The sequence below is a fragment of the Odontesthes bonariensis genome, chromosome 2 (genome assembly GCF_027942865.1).
Source record: "Odontesthes bonariensis isolate fOdoBon6 chromosome 2, fOdoBon6.hap1, whole genome shotgun sequence".
Classification (NCBI taxonomy): domain Eukaryota; kingdom Metazoa; phylum Chordata; class Actinopteri; order Atheriniformes; family Atherinopsidae; genus Odontesthes; species Odontesthes bonariensis.
This window is the reverse complement of record NC_134507.1, coordinates 1,374,528-1,393,054: the sequence shown is the minus strand read 5'-3', so window position 1 is coordinate 1,393,054 and position 18,527 is coordinate 1,374,528. Positions and strand designations below refer to the sequence as shown.

Sequence of the window (18,527 nt, the reverse complement as noted above, 5' to 3'; positions counted from 1 at the left end):
GGGGGCCACAGGGCACCACAGAGGGGGCCACAGAGGCCCTGAGGGGGACTCAGAGGGCCTCGTACGGCCTTGGAGGGGGCCTTGGAGGGCCTCAGAGTCTGTTTAATGTGTTGATAATGGGTTACAGATGCAGTCAGAAAACGGTTTCATGGTTATGTTTTGGGTCGGTATTCAGCTGGGACGTTGGGCTCAGGGTAACTGCTGGACGTCGGGGTCAGGGTAACTGCCGGACAGGGTAACTGCTGGACGTTGGGGTCAGGGTAACTGCTGGACGTTGGGCTCAGGGTAACTGCCGGACGTCGGGCTCAGGGTAACTGCCGGACAGGGTAACTGCTGGACGTTGGGGTCAGGGTAACTGCTGGAGGTTGGGCTCAGGGTAACTGCCGGACGTCGGGGTCAGGGTAACTGCCGGACGTCGGGGTCAGGGTAACTGCCGGACGTCGGGGTCAGGGTAACTGCCGGACGTTGGGCTCAGGGTAACTGCTGGATGTTGGGCTCAGGGTAACTGCTGGACGTGATGCTCATAATGAACGTGTGTTTGTCCTGGAAGCTAAACGCTGTTTGCTCTTCTTCTTCAGGTCCATCCTGAACGTGATGAAGACGAGGACGAGGCGAGCGCACGTTGAAGCGTGAATGCTGGGCCGAGGTCGTCTCAACCTGATGAACTCGTCTCAGATTGTCCTTTGGAGCCGTTTTGGGATAAATAAATATTCCTTTTTTTAACTTTTCTCTGGAATGTGGACCTAAAGCTCCTCTGACTCGGAGCTGCTGGAAGGTAAAACCAGAGATTTAAACTCCTGGAGTATTATTGAAAACGTGCACTAAATCAGCCTCAAAGGGCTCTATATCCAGGAGAGGTTCAGCAGCAGGTGTTCCTCAGGGCCTCCTGCTGGGCCCCCCTTCGGGCTTCTCTTTGCGTCCCCTCGGCCGGAGGAAATGGATCCGTCTTCTTGGGTTCCAGAGCGGACGGCGGGAAGCTGATCCCTGCAGGGAGCGCGGCCGAGACACCGACGACCGGAGAGGAGGGATATGTCGTGGAAGAGGAACTACTTTGCGTCGGGCGGAGGCGGCGGCGGGATGCAGGGAATCCTGACGCCTCGCACCATGACGTCCATCGCTCCCAGCAAAGGGCTGAGCAACGAGCCGGGTCAGAACAGCTGCTTCCTGAACAGCGCCCTGCAGGTAAACACCAAGGTTTACGTCCTGTTTTCCTTTTACGGTATAAACCTGTTAAATCAGACACACCTGGTGAGGAGGAAGTGGGTGGGTTTCTGTTTTTACTGATTAAAAGGTCTCATTAACGCTCCAGAACACGCTCAGAGGGTGTAACTTTGGCCTTCACCTGCGTGTTGTTTGGTTTTATAACATATAGCTCCACATCTGTTTGATAACCCGTAAAAAGCACAAAAAGACAGTTTAATCCAGCTGTTATTACAAAGGGAGTGAAATGATGGTGATGGATGACGGCTCCAGCAGCAATGTTTGGCCTCAGTTTGCTTCTCCGTTCTGTCGGGCTGTCGGATACCCGAGGCAGTTCCCCTCCCGATCAGCAGGCGGCGCTACGCTAGACGACCCAATCTCTTACGCCTGTGGTGAAAGTGGTTGATTGGTGGTTCACCTTCCGGCTCCGTTCCTCCTCACAGTGAACGATGGCGACCGACAGAGAAAGACTGTTGTTGGAGTTGGAGCTTGTTGATGTTGAAATGCAAATAATTCTGACCAAATGTTGCCCGGCACGCAGTAAACTCTTTCAGAAATGGCGGCGTTGTTGTTCTGAGAGGAAGGAGCTAAACCGGGAAAGTGATTCAGGAAATGATGCTGTTAGCCGACCAATCACAGCCCTTGCGGTCTCTGCTAGTCTCCGTCTCCTCGACGGATAGACGGAGAGCGTCTCCGGGAGGGTCTCCAGGCGACCATAAATCAGGCTTTAGGGTTTTTTCACCTGATGACTGTTTCAGCTGCATGTGTCGGCTGAGTCGGGGCGAGTTCGGTACCTGGAAAACACAATAAACGGTCTTAGATAAATAAGGGCGAAAGTGGGGGGGCCGCATGGCTGTTTGCCCCAGGCCCCAGAATGACTGGATCCGCCCCCGTTAGTTTAAGACGCCCCGGGCCCCAAAATGACTGGATCCGCCCCCGTTAGTTGAAGACGCCCCGGGCCCCAAAATGCCTGGATCCGCCCCCGTTAGTTGAAGACGCCCCGGGCCCCAAAATGCCTGGATCCGCCCCCGTTAGTTGAAGACGCCCCGGGCCCCAAAATGCCTGGATCCGCCCCCGTCAGTTGAAGACGCCCCGGGCCCCAAAATGCCTGGATCCGCCCCTGTTAGTTGAAGACGCCCTGGGCCCCAGAATAACTGGATCCGCCCCTGTTAGTTGAAGAGAATCATGAGGACTTTCAGGTTTTAAACTTTAAACACAGATCAGAGGTGATGTAGCGGGGATGGAAACCGCTTCTCGTGTGCGTCCATCAGACTGAAGGTCGTTCGGGCCCCCGCCGCCGTCAGCGGTAAACAACGCCATCCGTCACGCCCACGCAGCCACCGGTGTGAGGCTGTAATGAGCGCGTGCAGCCCGGCCTCCCAGACTGCTCGCCGGTGACTCATCGGTGATGAGGGGGTGGAGGACTGTCTGCCTCCGCCCGCCGTCAGAGCGAGCTGAGTTAGAGCGCTGATTAGAGGCTGACTCATTAACCCGGGTGGGCGAGGAGCCGCGCAAACACTCATTACGGCTTAAAGAGCTGCAGACTCAGCAGCTCCTGGATCAGCTGTTCCACACCTGAGAGGTCAGAGGTCGCTGGAGGAACAGGCTGCACACCTTTCCAGCTTAGATCCACGTAGATTAAAGTGCAGCTTCTTAATTATTTCCATCACTCAGTTTGGAGTTCTTTATTTCAAACGTGTGATTAAAAACCAGAAATAAGAGACCACCAGAACAGTTTCTGCTCCTTTAAATACCAGCTGCTGAGCTGCATGAAGAAGTGATGTTAAACTCAACTGAACTAAACAACATATTTAAATCAAATCTATTTATATATAGCACATTTCATTTACAAACAATTCAAAGTGCTTCATATAAAATAAAAGCATTGCAGCAGGGAGTGGAAGAAGCATTAAAATACATAAAAGGATATAAAGAGAAACAAATAAAATCATTTAAAAACAAGCAACAGTCTGGATAAGTTCAGATATCGTGCAGATTTCATGCATAGACACATGAGAACAGAAATGTTTTTAACCTGGATTTAATTTAATTTAAATGTCTCCATTTGGTAAAAGTTTACAGACGCTCGCTGCTTCCACACAGAAACAAACGGCTCCGTAGTTATTATTCAGTTCTTTAACCCAGAAGAATAGGCTCTTTAAAGGGACAGTTCGCCTCTTTAAAGGACAGTTGGCCTCTTCTGACATGAAGCTGTGTAACATCCCATATCAGCAGCATCATTTCTGAACATCTTCTTACCCCCTGCTGCGTCCTGTGAGCAGAGTTCCAGCCTCGTTTTGGTGTTGATGAAGGTAGTCCGGCTAGTTGGCTGGGGTTTAAAAAATAAAGCGTTTTACTTCTCAGAACAATATGCGTTCAACAGAGTAATACATTTGCATCACAAAATGGTTCTCCAGGAAAAAGTCAGAGCTCACAATCGCTTGGCCCTATTTTCTCTCCCTTCGTATCACGGATGCGGGATCAAAAAGGTGTTAAGAAAAACTGAGATTTATTCACAAAAACATGACTATGGAAAAACAAAAGAAAAGATTAAGCATGTCATGGAATAAATACTTAACTTGAACAAGATGTAGCGTGGCATGAGGGGGTGAAAATCAGGAGTCGTGGTAGGTAGGTGTGTAGGGAAGAATATCACAAACTGAAAGGGGAGACTGGAAACTAAATAGGGAACTGGGAGTGATTAGTGAGTGAGTGCAGCTGATGGGGGAAACTCAGGTGAAGTGAGTGCAGCTAACGAACTGAGTGAGTGACAAAAAACAATGGAAAGACCTAACTAAACGTGAACTCAAAAACCAAGACATAAAACAACCGAGAGCACAAAACTAAATGCAGGACATGAACTGAAAACCAAAACATGATGAAACATAAAACTAAAAACATGGGGAAGGTCCCGTGGGCGTGACACTAGGAGCATATATCAGGGCGTCTGAGGTGTAAAACTCCTTCTTCCTGTTCCTGGGAGCATATATCAGGGCGTCTGAAGTGTAAAACTCCTTCTTCCTGTTCCTGGGAGCATATATCAGGGCGTCTGAAGTGTAAAACTCCTTCTTCCTGTTCCTGGGAGCATATATCAGGGCGTCTGAGGTGTAAAACTCCTTCTTCCTGTTCCTGGGAGCATATATCAGGGCGTCTGAGGTGTAAAACTCCTTCTTCCTGTTCCTGGGAGCATATATCAGGGCGTCTGAGGTGTAAAACTCCTTCTTCCTGTTCCTGGGAGCATATATCAGGGCATCTGAGGTGTAAAACTCCTTCTTCCTGTTCCTGGGAGCATATATCAGGGCGTCTGAGGTGTAAAACTCCTTCTTCCTGTTCCTGGGAGCATATATCAGGGCGTCTGAGGTGTAAAACTCCTTCTTCCTGTTCCTGGGAGCATATATCAGGGCGTCTGAGGTGTAAAACTCCTTCTTCCTGTTCCTGGGAGCATATATCAGGGCGTCTGAGGTGTAAAACTCCTTCTTCCTGTTCCTGGGAGCATATATCAGGGCGTCTGAGGTGTAAAACTCCTTCTTCCTGTTCCTGGGAGCATATATCAGGGCGTCTGAGGTGTAAAACTCCTTCTTCCTGTTCCTAGGAGCATATATCAGGGCGTCTGAGGTGTAAAACTCCTCCTTCCTGTTCCTGGGAGCATATATCAGGGCGTCTGAGGTGTAAAACTCCTCCTTCCTGTTCCTGGGAGCATATATCAGGACGTCTGAGGTGTAAAACTCCTTCTTCCTGTTCCTGGGAGCATATATCAGGGCGTCTGAGGTGTAAAACTCCTTCTTCCTGTTCCTGGGAGCATATATCGGGGCGTCTGAGGTGTAAAACTCCTTCTTCCTGTTCCTGGGAGCATATATCAGGGCGTCTGAGGTGTAAAACTCCTTCTTCCTGTTCCTGGGAGCATATATCGGGGCGTCTGAGGTGTAAAACTCCTTCTTCCTGTTCCTGGGAGCATATATCGGGGCGTCTGAGGTGTAAAACTCCTTCTTCCTGTTCCTGGGAGCATATATCAGGGCGTCTGAGGTGTAAAACTCCTTCTTCCTGTTCCTGGGAGCATATATCAGGGCGTCTGAGGTGTAAAACTCCTTCTTCCTGTTCCTGGGAGCATATATCAGGGCGTCTGAGGTGTAAAACTCCTTCTTCCTGTTCCTGGGAGCATATATCAGGGCGTCTGAGGTGTAAAACTCCTTCTTCCTGTTCCTGGGAGCATATATCAGGGCGTCTGAGGTGTAAAACTCCTTCTTCCTGTTCCTGGGAGCATATATCAGGGCGTCTGAGGTGTAAAACTCCTTCTTCCTGTTCCTAGGAGCATATATCAGGGCGTCTGAGGTGTAAAACTCCTTCTTCCTGTTCCTGGGAGCATATATCAGGGCGTCTGAGGTGTAAAACTCCTTCTTCCTGTTCCTGGGAGCATATATCAGGGCGTCTGAGGTGTAAAACTCCTTCTTCCTGTTCCTAGGAGCATATATCGGGGCGTCTGAGGTGTAAAACTCCTTCTTCCTGTTCCTGGGAGCATATATCAGGGCGTCTGAGGTGTAAAACTCCTTCTTCCTGTTCCTGGGAGCATATATCAGGGCGTCTGAGGTGTAAAACTCCTTCCTGTTCCTGGGAGCATATATCAGGGCGTCTGAGGTGTAAAACTCCTTCTTCCTGTTCCTGGGAGCATATATCGGGGCGTCTGAGGTGTAAAACTCCTTCCTGTTCCTGGGAGCATATATCAGGGCGTCTGAGGTGTAAAACTCCTTCTTCCTGTTCCTGGGAGCGTATATCAGGGCGTCTGAGGTGTAAAACTCCTTCTTCCTGTTCCTGGGAGCGTATATCAGGGCGTCTGAGGTGTAAAACTCCTTCCTGTTCCTGGGAGCATATATCAGGGCGTCTGAGGTGTAAAACTCCTTCTTCCTGTTCCTGGGAGCATATATCAGGGCGTCTGAGGTGTAAAACTCCTTCTTCCTGTTCCTGGGAGCGTATATCGGGGCGTCTGAGGTGTAAAACTCCTTCTTCCTGTTCCTGGGAGCATATATCAGGGCGTCTGAGGTGTAAAACTCCTTCTTCCTGTTCCTGGGAGCATATATCAGGGCGTCTGAGGTGTAAAACTCCTTCTTCCTGTTCCTGGGAGCATATATCAGGGCGTCTGAGGTGTAAAACTCCTTCTTCCTGTTCCTGGGAGCATATATCAGGGCGTCTGAGGTGTAAAACTCCTTCTTCCTGTTCCTTTAGAACATTTAAAGACACTTTAGAACATTTAAGGACACATTTAAAGACACTTTAAAGACACTTTAGAACATTTAAGGACACATTTAAAGACACTTTAAAGACACTTTAGAACATTAAAGGACACATTAGAACATTTAAGGACACATTTAAGGACACTTTAGAACATTTAAAGACCCTTTAGAACATTTAAGGACACATTTAAAGACACATTTAAAGACACTTTAAAGACACTTTAGAATATTTAAAGACCCTTTAGAACATTTAAGGACACTTTAGAACATTTAAGGACCCTTTAGAACATTTAAGGACACATTAAAGACCCTTTAGAACATTTAAGGACACATTTAAAGACACTTTAAAGACACTTTAGAACATTTAAGGACACATTAGAACATTTAAGGACACATTAGAACATTTAAGGACACATTTAAGGACACTTTAGAACATTTAAAGACCCTTTAGAACATTTAAGGACACAATAAAGACCCTTTAGAACATTTAAGGACACATTTAAAGACACTTTAAAGACCCTTTAGAACATTTAAGGACACATTTAAAGACACTTTAAAGACACTTTAGAACATTTAAGGACACATTTAAAGACACTTTAAAGACCCTTTAGAACATTTAAGGACACATTAGAACATTTAAGGACACATTTAAGGACACTTTAGAACATTTAAAGACACTTTAGAACTTTTAAAGACCCTTTAGAACATTTAAGGACACATTTAAGGACACTTTAGAACTTTTAAAGACCCTTTAGAACATTTAAGGACACATTTAAGGACACTTTAGAACATTTAAGGACACTTTAGAACATTTAAGGACACTTTAGAACATTTAAGGACACTTTAGAACATTTAAAGACCCTTTAGAACATTTAAGGACACTTTAGAACATTTAAGGACACATTTAAAGACACATTTAAAGACACTTTAAAAACACTTTAGAATATTTAAAGACCCTTTAGAACATTTAAGGACACTTTAGAACATTTAAGGACACATTAAAGACCCTTTAGAACATTTAAGGACACATTTAAAGACACATTAAAGACCCTTTAGAACATTTAAGGACACATTTAAAGACACTTTAAAGACCCTTTAGAACATTTAAGGACACATTTAAAGACACTTTAAAGACACTTTAGAACATTTAAGGACACATTTAAAGACACTTTAAAGACCCTTTAGAACATTTAAGGACACATTAGAACATTTAAGGACACATTTAAGGACACTTTAGAACATTTAAAGACACTTTAGAACTTTTAAAGACCCTTTAGAACATTTAAGGACACTTTAGAACATTTAAGGACACATTTAAAGACACTTTAAAGACCCTTTAGAACATTTAAGGACACATTAGAACATTTAAGGACACATTTAAGGACACTTTAGAACATTTAAAGACACTTTAGAACTTTTAAAGACCCTTTAGAACATTTAAGGACACTTTAGAACATTTAAGGACACATTTAAAGACACTTTAAAGACCCTTTAGAACATTTGAGGACACATTTAAGGACACTTTAGAACTTTTAAAGACACTTTGGAACATTTAAAGATACTTTAGAACATTTAAGGACACATTTAAGGACACATTTAAGGACACTTTAGAACATTTAAAGACACTTTAGAACATTTAAGGACCCTTTAGAACATTTAAGGACACATTTAAGGATACTTTAGAACATTTAAGGACACATTTAAGAACACTTTAGAACATTTAAAGACACTTTAGAACTTTTAAAGACACTTTAGAACATTTAAGGACACATTTAAGGACACTTTAGAACATTTAAGGACACATTAGAACATTTAAGGACACTTTAGAACATTTAAAGACCCTTTAGAACATTTAAGGACACTTTAGAACATTTAAGGACACATTTAAAGACACTTTAAAAACACTTTAGAATATTTAAAGACCCTTTAGGATATTTAAGGACACTTTAGAACATTTAAGGACCCTTTAGAACATTTAAAGACACTTTAGAACATTTAAGGACACATTAAAGACCCTTTAGAACATTTAAGGACACATTTAAAGACACTTTAAAGACACTTTAGAACATTTAAGGACACATTTAAAGACACTTTAAAGACCCTTTAGAACATTTAAGGACACTTTAGAACATTTAAAGACACTTTAGAACTTTTAAAGACCCTTTAGAACATTTAAGGACACTTTAGAACATTTAAGGACACATTTAAAGACACTTTAAAGACCCTTTAGAACATTTAAGGACACTTTAGAACATTTAAAGACACTTTAGAACGTTTAAAGACCCTTTAGAACATTTAAGGACACTTTAGAACATTTAAGGACACATTTAAAGACACTTTAAAGACCCTTTAGAACATTTAAGGACACATTTAAAGACACTTTAAAGACCCTTTAGAACATTTAAGGACACATTTAAAGACACTTTAAAGACCCTTTAGAACATTTAAGGACACATTTAAAGACACTTTAAAGACACTTTAGAACATTTAAGGACACATTTAAAGACACTTTAAAGACCCTTTATAACATTTAAGGACACATTAGAACATTTAAGGACACATTTAAGGACACTTTAGAACATTTAAAGACACTTTAGAACTTTTAAAGACCCTTTAGAACATTTAAGGACACTTTAGAACATTTAAGGACACATTTAAAGACACTTTAAAGACCCTTTATAACATTTAAGGACACATTAGAACATTTAAGGACACATTTAAGGACACTTTAGAACTTTTAAAGACACTTTAGAACATTTAAAGATACTTTAGAACATTTAAGGACACATTTAAGGACACATTTAAGGACACTTTAGAACATTTAAAGACACTTTAGAACATTTAAGGACCCTTTAGAACATTTAAGGACACATTTAAGGATACTTTAGAACATTTAAGGACACATTTAAGAACACTTTAGAACATTTAAAGACACTTTAGAACTTTTAAAGACACTTTAGAACATTTAATGACCCTTTAGAACATTTAAGGACACATTTAAGGACACTTTAGAACATTTAAGGACACTTTAGAACATTTAAGGACACATTAGAACATTTAAGGACACTTTAGAACATTTAAAGACCCTTTAGAACATTCAAGGACACTTTAGAACATTTAAGGACACATTTAAAGACACATTTAAAGACACTTTAAAAACACTTTAGAATATTTAAAGACCCTTTAGAACATTTAAGGACACTTTAGAACATTTAAGGACCCTTTAGAACATTTAAAGACACTTTAGAACATTTAAGGACACATTAAAGACCCTTTAGAACATTTAAGGACACATTTAAAGACACTTTAAAGACACTTTAGAACATTTAAGGACACATTAGAACATTTAAGGACACATTTAAAGACACTTTAAAGACCCTTTAGAACATTTAAGGACACATTTAAGGACACTTTAGAACTTTTAAAGACACTTTAGAACATTTAAAGATACTTTAGAACATTTAAGGACACATTTAAGGACACATTTAAGGACACTTTAGAACATTTAAAGACACTTTAGAACATTTAAGGACCCTTTAGAACATTTAAGGACACATTTAAGGATACTTTAGAACATTTAAGGACACATTTAAGAACACTTTAGAACATTTAAAGACACTTTAGAACTTTTAAAGACACTTTAGAACATTTAAGGACACTTTAGAACTTTTAAAGACACTTTAGAACATTTAAGGACACTTTAGAACATTTAAAGACCCTTTAGAACATATAAGGACACATTAGAACATTTAAGGACACATTTAAAGACACTTTAAAGACCCTTTAGAACATTTAAGGACACTTTAGAACATTTAAGGACACATTTAAAGACACTTTAAAGACCCTTTAGAACATTTAAGGACACTTTAGAACATTTAAGGACACATTTAAAGACACATTAAAGACACTTTAGAATATTTAAAGACCCTTTAGAACATTTAAGGACACTTTAGAACATTTAAGGACCCTTTAGAACATTTAAAGACACTTTAGAACATTTAAGGACACATTAAAGACCCGTTAGAACATTTAAGGACACATTTAAAGACACTTTAAAGACCCTTTAGAACATTTAAGGACACATTAGAACATTTAAGGACACATTTAAGGACACTTTGGAACATTTAAGGACACATTTAAGGACACTTTAGAACTTTTAAAGACACTTTAGAACATTTAAGGACACTTTAAAGACCCTTTAGAACATTTAAGGACACATTTAAAGACACTTTAAAGACCCTTTAGAACATTTAAGGACACATTAGAACATTTAAGGACACATTTAAGGACACTTTGGAACATTTAAGGACACATTTAAGGACACTTTAGAACTTTTAAAGACACTTTAGAACATTTAAGGACACTTTAGAACATTTAAGGACACATTTAAAGACACTTTAAAGACCCTTTAGAACATTTAAGGACACATTTAAGGACACTTTAGAACATTTAAAGACACTTTAGAACTTTTAAAGACACTTTAGAACATTTAAGAACACATTTAAGGACACTTTAGAACATTTAAGGACACATTTAAGGACACTTTAGAACATTTAAAGACACTTTAGAACATTTAAGGACACATTTAAGGATACTTTAGAACATTTAAGGACACATTTAAGAACACTTTAGAACATTTAAGGACACTTTAGAACATTTAAAGACCCTTTAGAACATTTAAGGACACATTAGAACATTTAAAGACACTTTAGAACATTTAAGGACACATTTAAAGACACTTTAAAGACCCTTTAGAACATTTAACGGACACTTTAGAACATTTAAGGACACATTTAAAGACACTTTAAAGACACTTTAGAATATTTAAAGACCCTTTAGAACTTTTAAAGACACTTTAGAACATTTAAGGACACTTTAGAACATTTAAAGACCCTTTAGAACATATAAGGACACATTAGAACATTTAAAGACCCTTTAGAACATTTAAGGACACATTTAAAGACACTTTAAAGACACTTTAGAATATTTAAAGACCCTTTAGAACATTTAAGGACACTTTAGAACATTTAAGGACCCTTTAGAACATTTAAAGACACTTTAGAACATTTAAAGACACTTTAGAACATTTAAGGACACATTTAAGGACACTTTAGAACATTTAAAGACACTTTAGAACATTTAAAGACACTTTAGAACATTTAAGGACACTTTAGAACATTTAAGGACACATTTAAAGACACTTTAAAGAACATTTAAGGACACATTTAAGGACACTTTAGAACATTTAAAGACACTTTAGAACATTTAAAGACACTTTAGAACATTTAAGGACACTTTAGAACATTTAAGGACACATTTAAAGACACTTTAAAGAACATTTAAGGACACATTTAAGGACACTTTAGAACATTTAAAGACACTTTAGAACATTTAAAGACACTTTAGAATATTTAAGGACCCTTTAGAACATTTAAAGACACTTTAGAACATTTAAGGACACTTTAGAACATTTAAAGACACTTTAGAACATTTAAGGACACATTAGAACATTTAAAGACACTTTAGAACATTTAAGGACACATTTAAAGACACTTTAAAGAACATTTAAGGACACATTTAAAGACACTTTAAAGACACTTTAGAATATTTAAAGACCCTTTAGAACGTGTTTAACAGGAGATTTTCCAACTCTTTGTACCTCTGGAGTTCAGACCCAGAGACCAACCCTCGGTGGAGCGGTTCTCTGGATGCAGAACATGACGTTCTGCTTCTGTTACCGCGGCGGAAGCCAAACGCCTCCCGCGGCGTCCTGCGGGATGATTCCTGCTCTGAGCTGAAGCTCTTTACCTGAACATATTGGAGCCGGTGGGGGGGGCAGGAAGGAGGAAGAAGCAGGGCTGACGCTGCAGTTTGTTCAGTTCACTGAGCAGCAGTCACACCTCGCAGCGTCTGTCGCCATCGTTCATGTTTTATCTTATTTATCTTATTTATCTGATTTATCTGATTTATCCGAGGCGGCTGCAGCCCTCAGAGTGTAACTGATGCTGCTGCTGCTCATGTTTTATTCATGCAGCACGAAACACGAATAAAAGAAGCTTCCTGCGACGCAAAGCCAGAACCAGCTGGAAAATCTGTGATTTCTGGAGTCTTTCTTTAACACCAAAAACTTTCAGTGAAGTTTTAAACTTTAACTTTTTAAACTTTAACTTTTAAATGAGGAAAGTTAAGCAGCTCTGCATCACCCCCCCCTCCCCGGCCATCCGTTCTGCCTCGCCGCTCTTCTTTGGCGCCACGGAAACGAGACGTGGACGCGGTGATTCAGAGCGCCGTGGCCTCATAAATAAAGTGATGAGGAAATTCCTCCGTCTGGATTCCTGCTGCTCGGCAGGAGAGGAGACCCCCGCCGAGCAGCAGGAGCCACCTGAGGCCTGAACCGAACGCTTTCTGACCGCCGAGGATGCTGGGAAACCTCCGGTCGCCACGGCAACCCAGCCTCTATCAGGCTCCGGCTGACGATGGAGGGGCGGGTTTATTGTTTTAGATGAATCCCGAAGCAGTTTGAACACAAGTAAACCTGCAGTCTGAGAGCAAAGTGCTCTGCCGGGGAACATCCAGATGTTTTACAGATGTTGGACGTGATGGAGCTCGGTAATCAGAGCTTTAAATGTGAGGAGAACCGACTCTAACAGGGAGCCACTGAAGAGAAGCTGAACTTTATCGACTCTCTGCAGACTTTGGTCCAAAGTTCCTTCCACTTGTAGCATCCAGATGTTTTACAGATGTTAGACGTGATGATGACTAGGGGTGGGAATTGATTTTTACGATTCCAATTCCATTTTTAATTCTGCTTAACGATTCGGTTCTTTGTCGGTTCCCTTATCGATTCTCATTTGGAGAAAAAGCACAACAAACCGGTCGATCAGCATCAACTTTGTTTAGTTTAGAAGTAACACGAGTCATGACCTCACAAACCCAACAACGGTGAGGTCCACATTGGTCTATCCTGGCCTGGGTAATTTAACTCTTCCTGCTCTGGTGAAAGGAGAAGCTGGAGGTAGAGGTGAACTGGGGGTAGTACCACCAGCCTCTGGCTCTGAGCCAGTCAGGCTCTGTCTCTCATGATTTCATCTAAATGTAATGCCTGAGAAGGCATTCATTTAACCTTAACCGTTACTAACAGCAGCTTTTACAATCAGGCAAATGGTGCTAACATGATAGGCAGTGTTTGTTAGTTAGTTACCTGCAGTGTTAGCCGAGGACATGCTAACGTTGCTAACGTTGCTGGGTTCAGATTCACCAACGTTAGTCCGGAGCAGATCGAAAACGCGACATTCATTCATAGTTATTGCATGTTGGTAGTATTTCCTCCCTTTGGTGAAATATTCACTTTGCAAGTTGCCCTGTTGTCGTCTTTTTTAGGGATGTGTAACCAAACTTTCGAGCGTTTGTACCGCTTGGGCGCCATGTTTACTGTTGACTGCTGGCTGCACTGGACTCGCCACGCAACGCTGCGTATGTTAATTATATCAAAGGAAAGATTTCTAAGACAACAGCAATTCTGTACAAATCAAGAAACATATTAAAGGCCTGACTTATTATTTACTAACTTCCTTACACATCATGCTGTGCAGACTCCGCCCATAAAGCTGAACATTGACCGGTTTATGGTCCAGGCATCGACCTTTTAGCATGTTTAAGATCAGCTTCTGATTTATTCGTTTAGCTCTAATTAAACTTCTGAGCTCTCCAATAAAGTCAAAAGAATAATGAAGCAAAAATCATAAATAAACACAAAATCCTTCACAGATTATAAATACTTGTAGCCCTCAAAAATTGCTTCAGAAACCGTCCTTTTGGAAACCAAAAATATTCTACAGTTTCTTCCATTCATATTTACATCCTTCCATAATGAAAGCCCATCAACAGATATACATCAACTTTCATTTCTTTTTTGGCCTTTGGTGCAGTAAATTTGTCATCTTAAATTATACTTTGTTTCTTGAGATGAGAAAAACTTTGATTTAGCTGGATACATTATTTGCATTATTTTGTAATACACCAGATCATTGAATTGTGATGTCATAAACAGTGTGTGGGGGGGGGTGCACAGTAACCGACCTTATTAATAATCCGTACGGCTCGTTTCTGTAAAACTGTTGTTGTTTTATATGTTCGAGCCCCAGACTTCCACACAGCATGATGTGTAAGGAAGTTAGTAAATAATAAGTCAGGCCTTTAATATGTTTCTTGATTTGTACAGAATTGCTGTTTTCTTAGAAATCTTTCCTTTGATATAATTAACATATGGTTTCCATGTTAATTTGTGGCCTTCTGGGGGGCTGATGGAGCATCGTTGGGCACTTTGAGCTGAAATGTTTTGTTTTCCTGCAGCTGCACACAGTAAAGCAGATGTTACAGATGCTAAAGATGTTTAAAGGGTGGAACTCTGGTTTAAACCTGCTTTAAAAGCTGGTTTAAAAGCTGGTTTAAAAGCTGATTTAAACCTGATTTAAACCTGGTTTAAAAGCTGATTTAAACCTGGTTTAAAGCTGGTTTAAAAGCTGTTTCTGCTGTTTCTGCTGTTTCTGAGCAGGATGCCTAAACCTTCTGCCCCCCCTCTCAGGTCCTCTGGCACCTGGACATCTTCCGCCGCAGCTTCAGGCAGCTGACCTCCCATAAGTGCATGGAGGACTCGTGCATCTTCTGCGCCCTAAAGGTGAGAACCGGCTCGGACCGGCTCGGCCCGTCTCAGACCGTCTCGGACCGTCTCGGCCCGGCTCGGCCCGGCTCGGCCCGGCTCGGACCGACTCGGACCGGCTCGGACCGTCTCGGACCGTCTCGGACCGTCTCGGCCCGTCTCGGACCGGCTCGGACCGGCTCGGACCGGCTCGGACCGGCTCGGACCGGCTCGGACCGTCTCAGACCGGCTCGGACCGGCTCGGCCCGGCTCGGACCCCCCTGTTGCCCCCCTGCCGCCCCGGCCTCACTCTGTGTGTCCCTCCTCAGAGCATCTTCGCGCAGTTCCAGTACAGCAGTGAGAAGGTGCTGCCGTCCGACGCCCTGCGCAGCGCCCTCGCCAAAACCTTCCAGGACGAGCAGCGCTTCCAGCTGGGCATCATGGACGACGCCGCCGAGTGCTTCGTAAGGGCGCACAATTCAATTCAATTCATTTCAATTCATTTTTACTTATAAAGCCCCAAATACAACAAATGTCATCTCAAGGCACTTAAATAATAAAGTCCAATTCAAGCCAATTGGAGTTCAATTCATTGTAATTATAATTATTTATAAAATAATCCAATTCATTCTAATTATAATTATTTAAAAAATAATCCAATTCACTGTAATTATAATTATTTATAAAATAATCAATTCATTGTAAATATAATTATTTATAAAATAATCCAATTCATTGTAATTATGATTATTTATAAAATAATCCAATTCATTGTAATTATGATTATTTAAAAAAAATCCAATTCATTGTAATTACAATTATTTATAAAATAATCCAATTCACTGTAATTATAATTATTTATAAAATAATCCAATTCATTGTAATTATAATTATTTATAAAATAATCCAATTAATTCTAATTATAATTATTTATAAAATAATCCAATTCATTCTAATTATAATTATTTATAAAATAATCCAATTCACTGTAATTATAATTATTTATAAAATAATCCAATTCATTCTAATTATAATTATTTAAAAAATAATCCAATTCATTCTAATTATAATTATTTAAAAAATAATCCAATTCACTGTAATTATAATTATTTATAAAATAATCAATTCATTGTAAATATAATTATTTATAAAATAATCCAATTCACTGTAATTATAATTATTTATAAAATAATCCAATTCATTCTAATTATAATTATTTAAAAAATAATCCAATTCATTCTAATTATAATTATTTAAAAAATAATCCAATTCACTGTAATTATAATTATTTATAAAATAATCAATTCATTGTAAATATAATTATTTATAAAATAATCCAATTCATTGTAATTATGATTATTTATAAAATAATCCAATTCATTGTAATTATGATTATTTAAAAAAAATCCAATTCATTGTAATTATGATTATTTATAAAATAATCCAATTCATTGTAATTATAATTATTTATAAAATAATCCAATTCATTGTAATTATAATTATTTATAAAATAATCCAATTCATTGTAATTATAATTATTTAAAAAATAATCCAATTCACTGTAATTATAATTATTTATAAAATAATCAAATTCATTGTAATTATAATTATTTATAAAATAATCCAATTCATTGTAATTATAATTATTTATAAAATAATCCAATTCATTGTAATTATAATTATTTATAAAATAATCCAATTCACTGTAATTATAATTATTTAAAAAATAATCCAATTCATTCTAATTATAATTATTTATAAAATAATCCAATTCATTCTAATTATAATTATTTATAAAATAATCCAATTCATTCTAATTATAATTATTTATAAAATAATCCAATTCATTCATATAGAGCCACTTCAAAAACAGTTTCCCAGCTAAGGAAACCAACAGATTGCAGCGGATGTGGGTCCTCACCTGTGCTCTGTGTCTCTGCAGGAAAACCTGCTGATGAGGATCCACTTCCACATCGCAGACGAGTCCAAAGAGGACGTCTGCACGGCCCGACACTGCATCCCCCACCAGAAGTTCGCCATGACGCTGTACGAGCAGGTGAGGCGCCAAAGATCCCGTCCGCCCCCGAGGTGCCCGAAACTGTGAGAATGTTTCAGTTTGGAGGCTGAAAGCGTGTGATTATACGTCTGTTGGACACTAAATACAGCAGTTATTCCTCATGTTTTATGGTCTTTACCCAGAAGTCTTTACCCAGGACGTGCGTGAGCCCTGCTGTCTCTGATTGGTTGTTGCAGATCCCAGCTGAAGCACCAGGGGGCGCCAGAGGACTCTGATTCCTCTCAGATTCATGAGTAAAGCCCTCAGAAAGCTCTTAGTTCAGCTTTGTTTATCTTTGTGTGTGTCGCAGTGTGTTTGCAGCAGCTGTGGAGCGTCTTCAGACCCGCTGCCCTTCATCCAGATGGTGCACTACATCTCCACCACCTCCCTCTGGTGAGTGTGTGCAGCTCCGTCTGTGGAAGGCCTCTGAGGCTGTGTTCGAAACTGCATACTGCATACTACAGACTGCATACTACATACTACAGACTACATACTGCATACTACATACTGCATAAAACAGACTGCATACTACAGACTGCATACTACATACTACATACTGCATACTACATACTGCATACTACAGACTGCATACTACATACTACATACTGCATACTACATACTGCATACTACATACTACATACTGCATACTACATACTGCATACTACAGACTGCATACTACATACTACATACTGCATACTACAGACTGCATACTACATACTACATACTGCATACTACATACTGCATACTACAGACTGCATACTACATACTGCATACTACATACTGCATACTACAGACTGCATACTACATACTACATACTACATACTGCATACTACATACTACATACTACATACTACAGACTGCATACTACATACTACATACTGCATACTACAGACTGCATACTGCATACTACAGACTGCATACTACAGACTGCATACTGCATACTGCATACTGCATACTACAGACTGCATACTGCATACTACAGACTGCATACTACATACTACAGACTGCATACTACATACTGCATACTGCATACTGCATACTACATACTGCATACTACATACTACATACTGCATACTACATACTACATACTGCATACTACAGACTGCATACTGCATACTACAGACTGCATACTACATACTGCATACTGCATACTACAGACTGCATACTGCATACTACAGACTGCATACTACATACTACAGACTACATACTACAGACTACATACTGCATACTACATACTGCATACTACAGACTACATACTACATACTACATACTGCATACTGCATACTACATACTGCATACTACAGACTGCATACTGCATACTACATACTACATACTGCATACTACATACTACATACTGCATACTACAGACTGCATACTACATACTACATACTGCATACTACAGACTGCA

At 40.0% G+C, this 18,527-nt stretch overlaps 1 protein-coding gene across 2 annotated transcripts in view; it reads left to right on the top strand.

Moving 5' to 3' along the window:
- Positions 1–811: 811 nt before the first annotated feature.
- The window catches only part of usp54a (ubiquitin specific peptidase 54a), a 55,450-nt gene continuing 37,734 nt past the window's right edge, over positions 812–18,527 (top strand). For both annotated transcript variants that reach the window (XM_075473991.1, XM_075473983.1), the window contains exons 1-5: positions 812–1,182; positions 15,010–15,102; positions 15,393–15,527; positions 17,006–17,119; positions 17,430–17,512. In XM_075473991.1, coding sequence (XP_075330106.1) covers positions 1,030–1,182; positions 15,010–15,102; positions 15,393–15,527; positions 17,006–17,119; positions 17,430–17,512 — 578 coding nt within the window. In that variant the 5' untranslated portion in view covers positions 812–1,029. The remainder of the gene's footprint in view (positions 1,183–15,009; positions 15,103–15,392; positions 15,528–17,005; positions 17,120–17,429; positions 17,513–18,527) is intronic.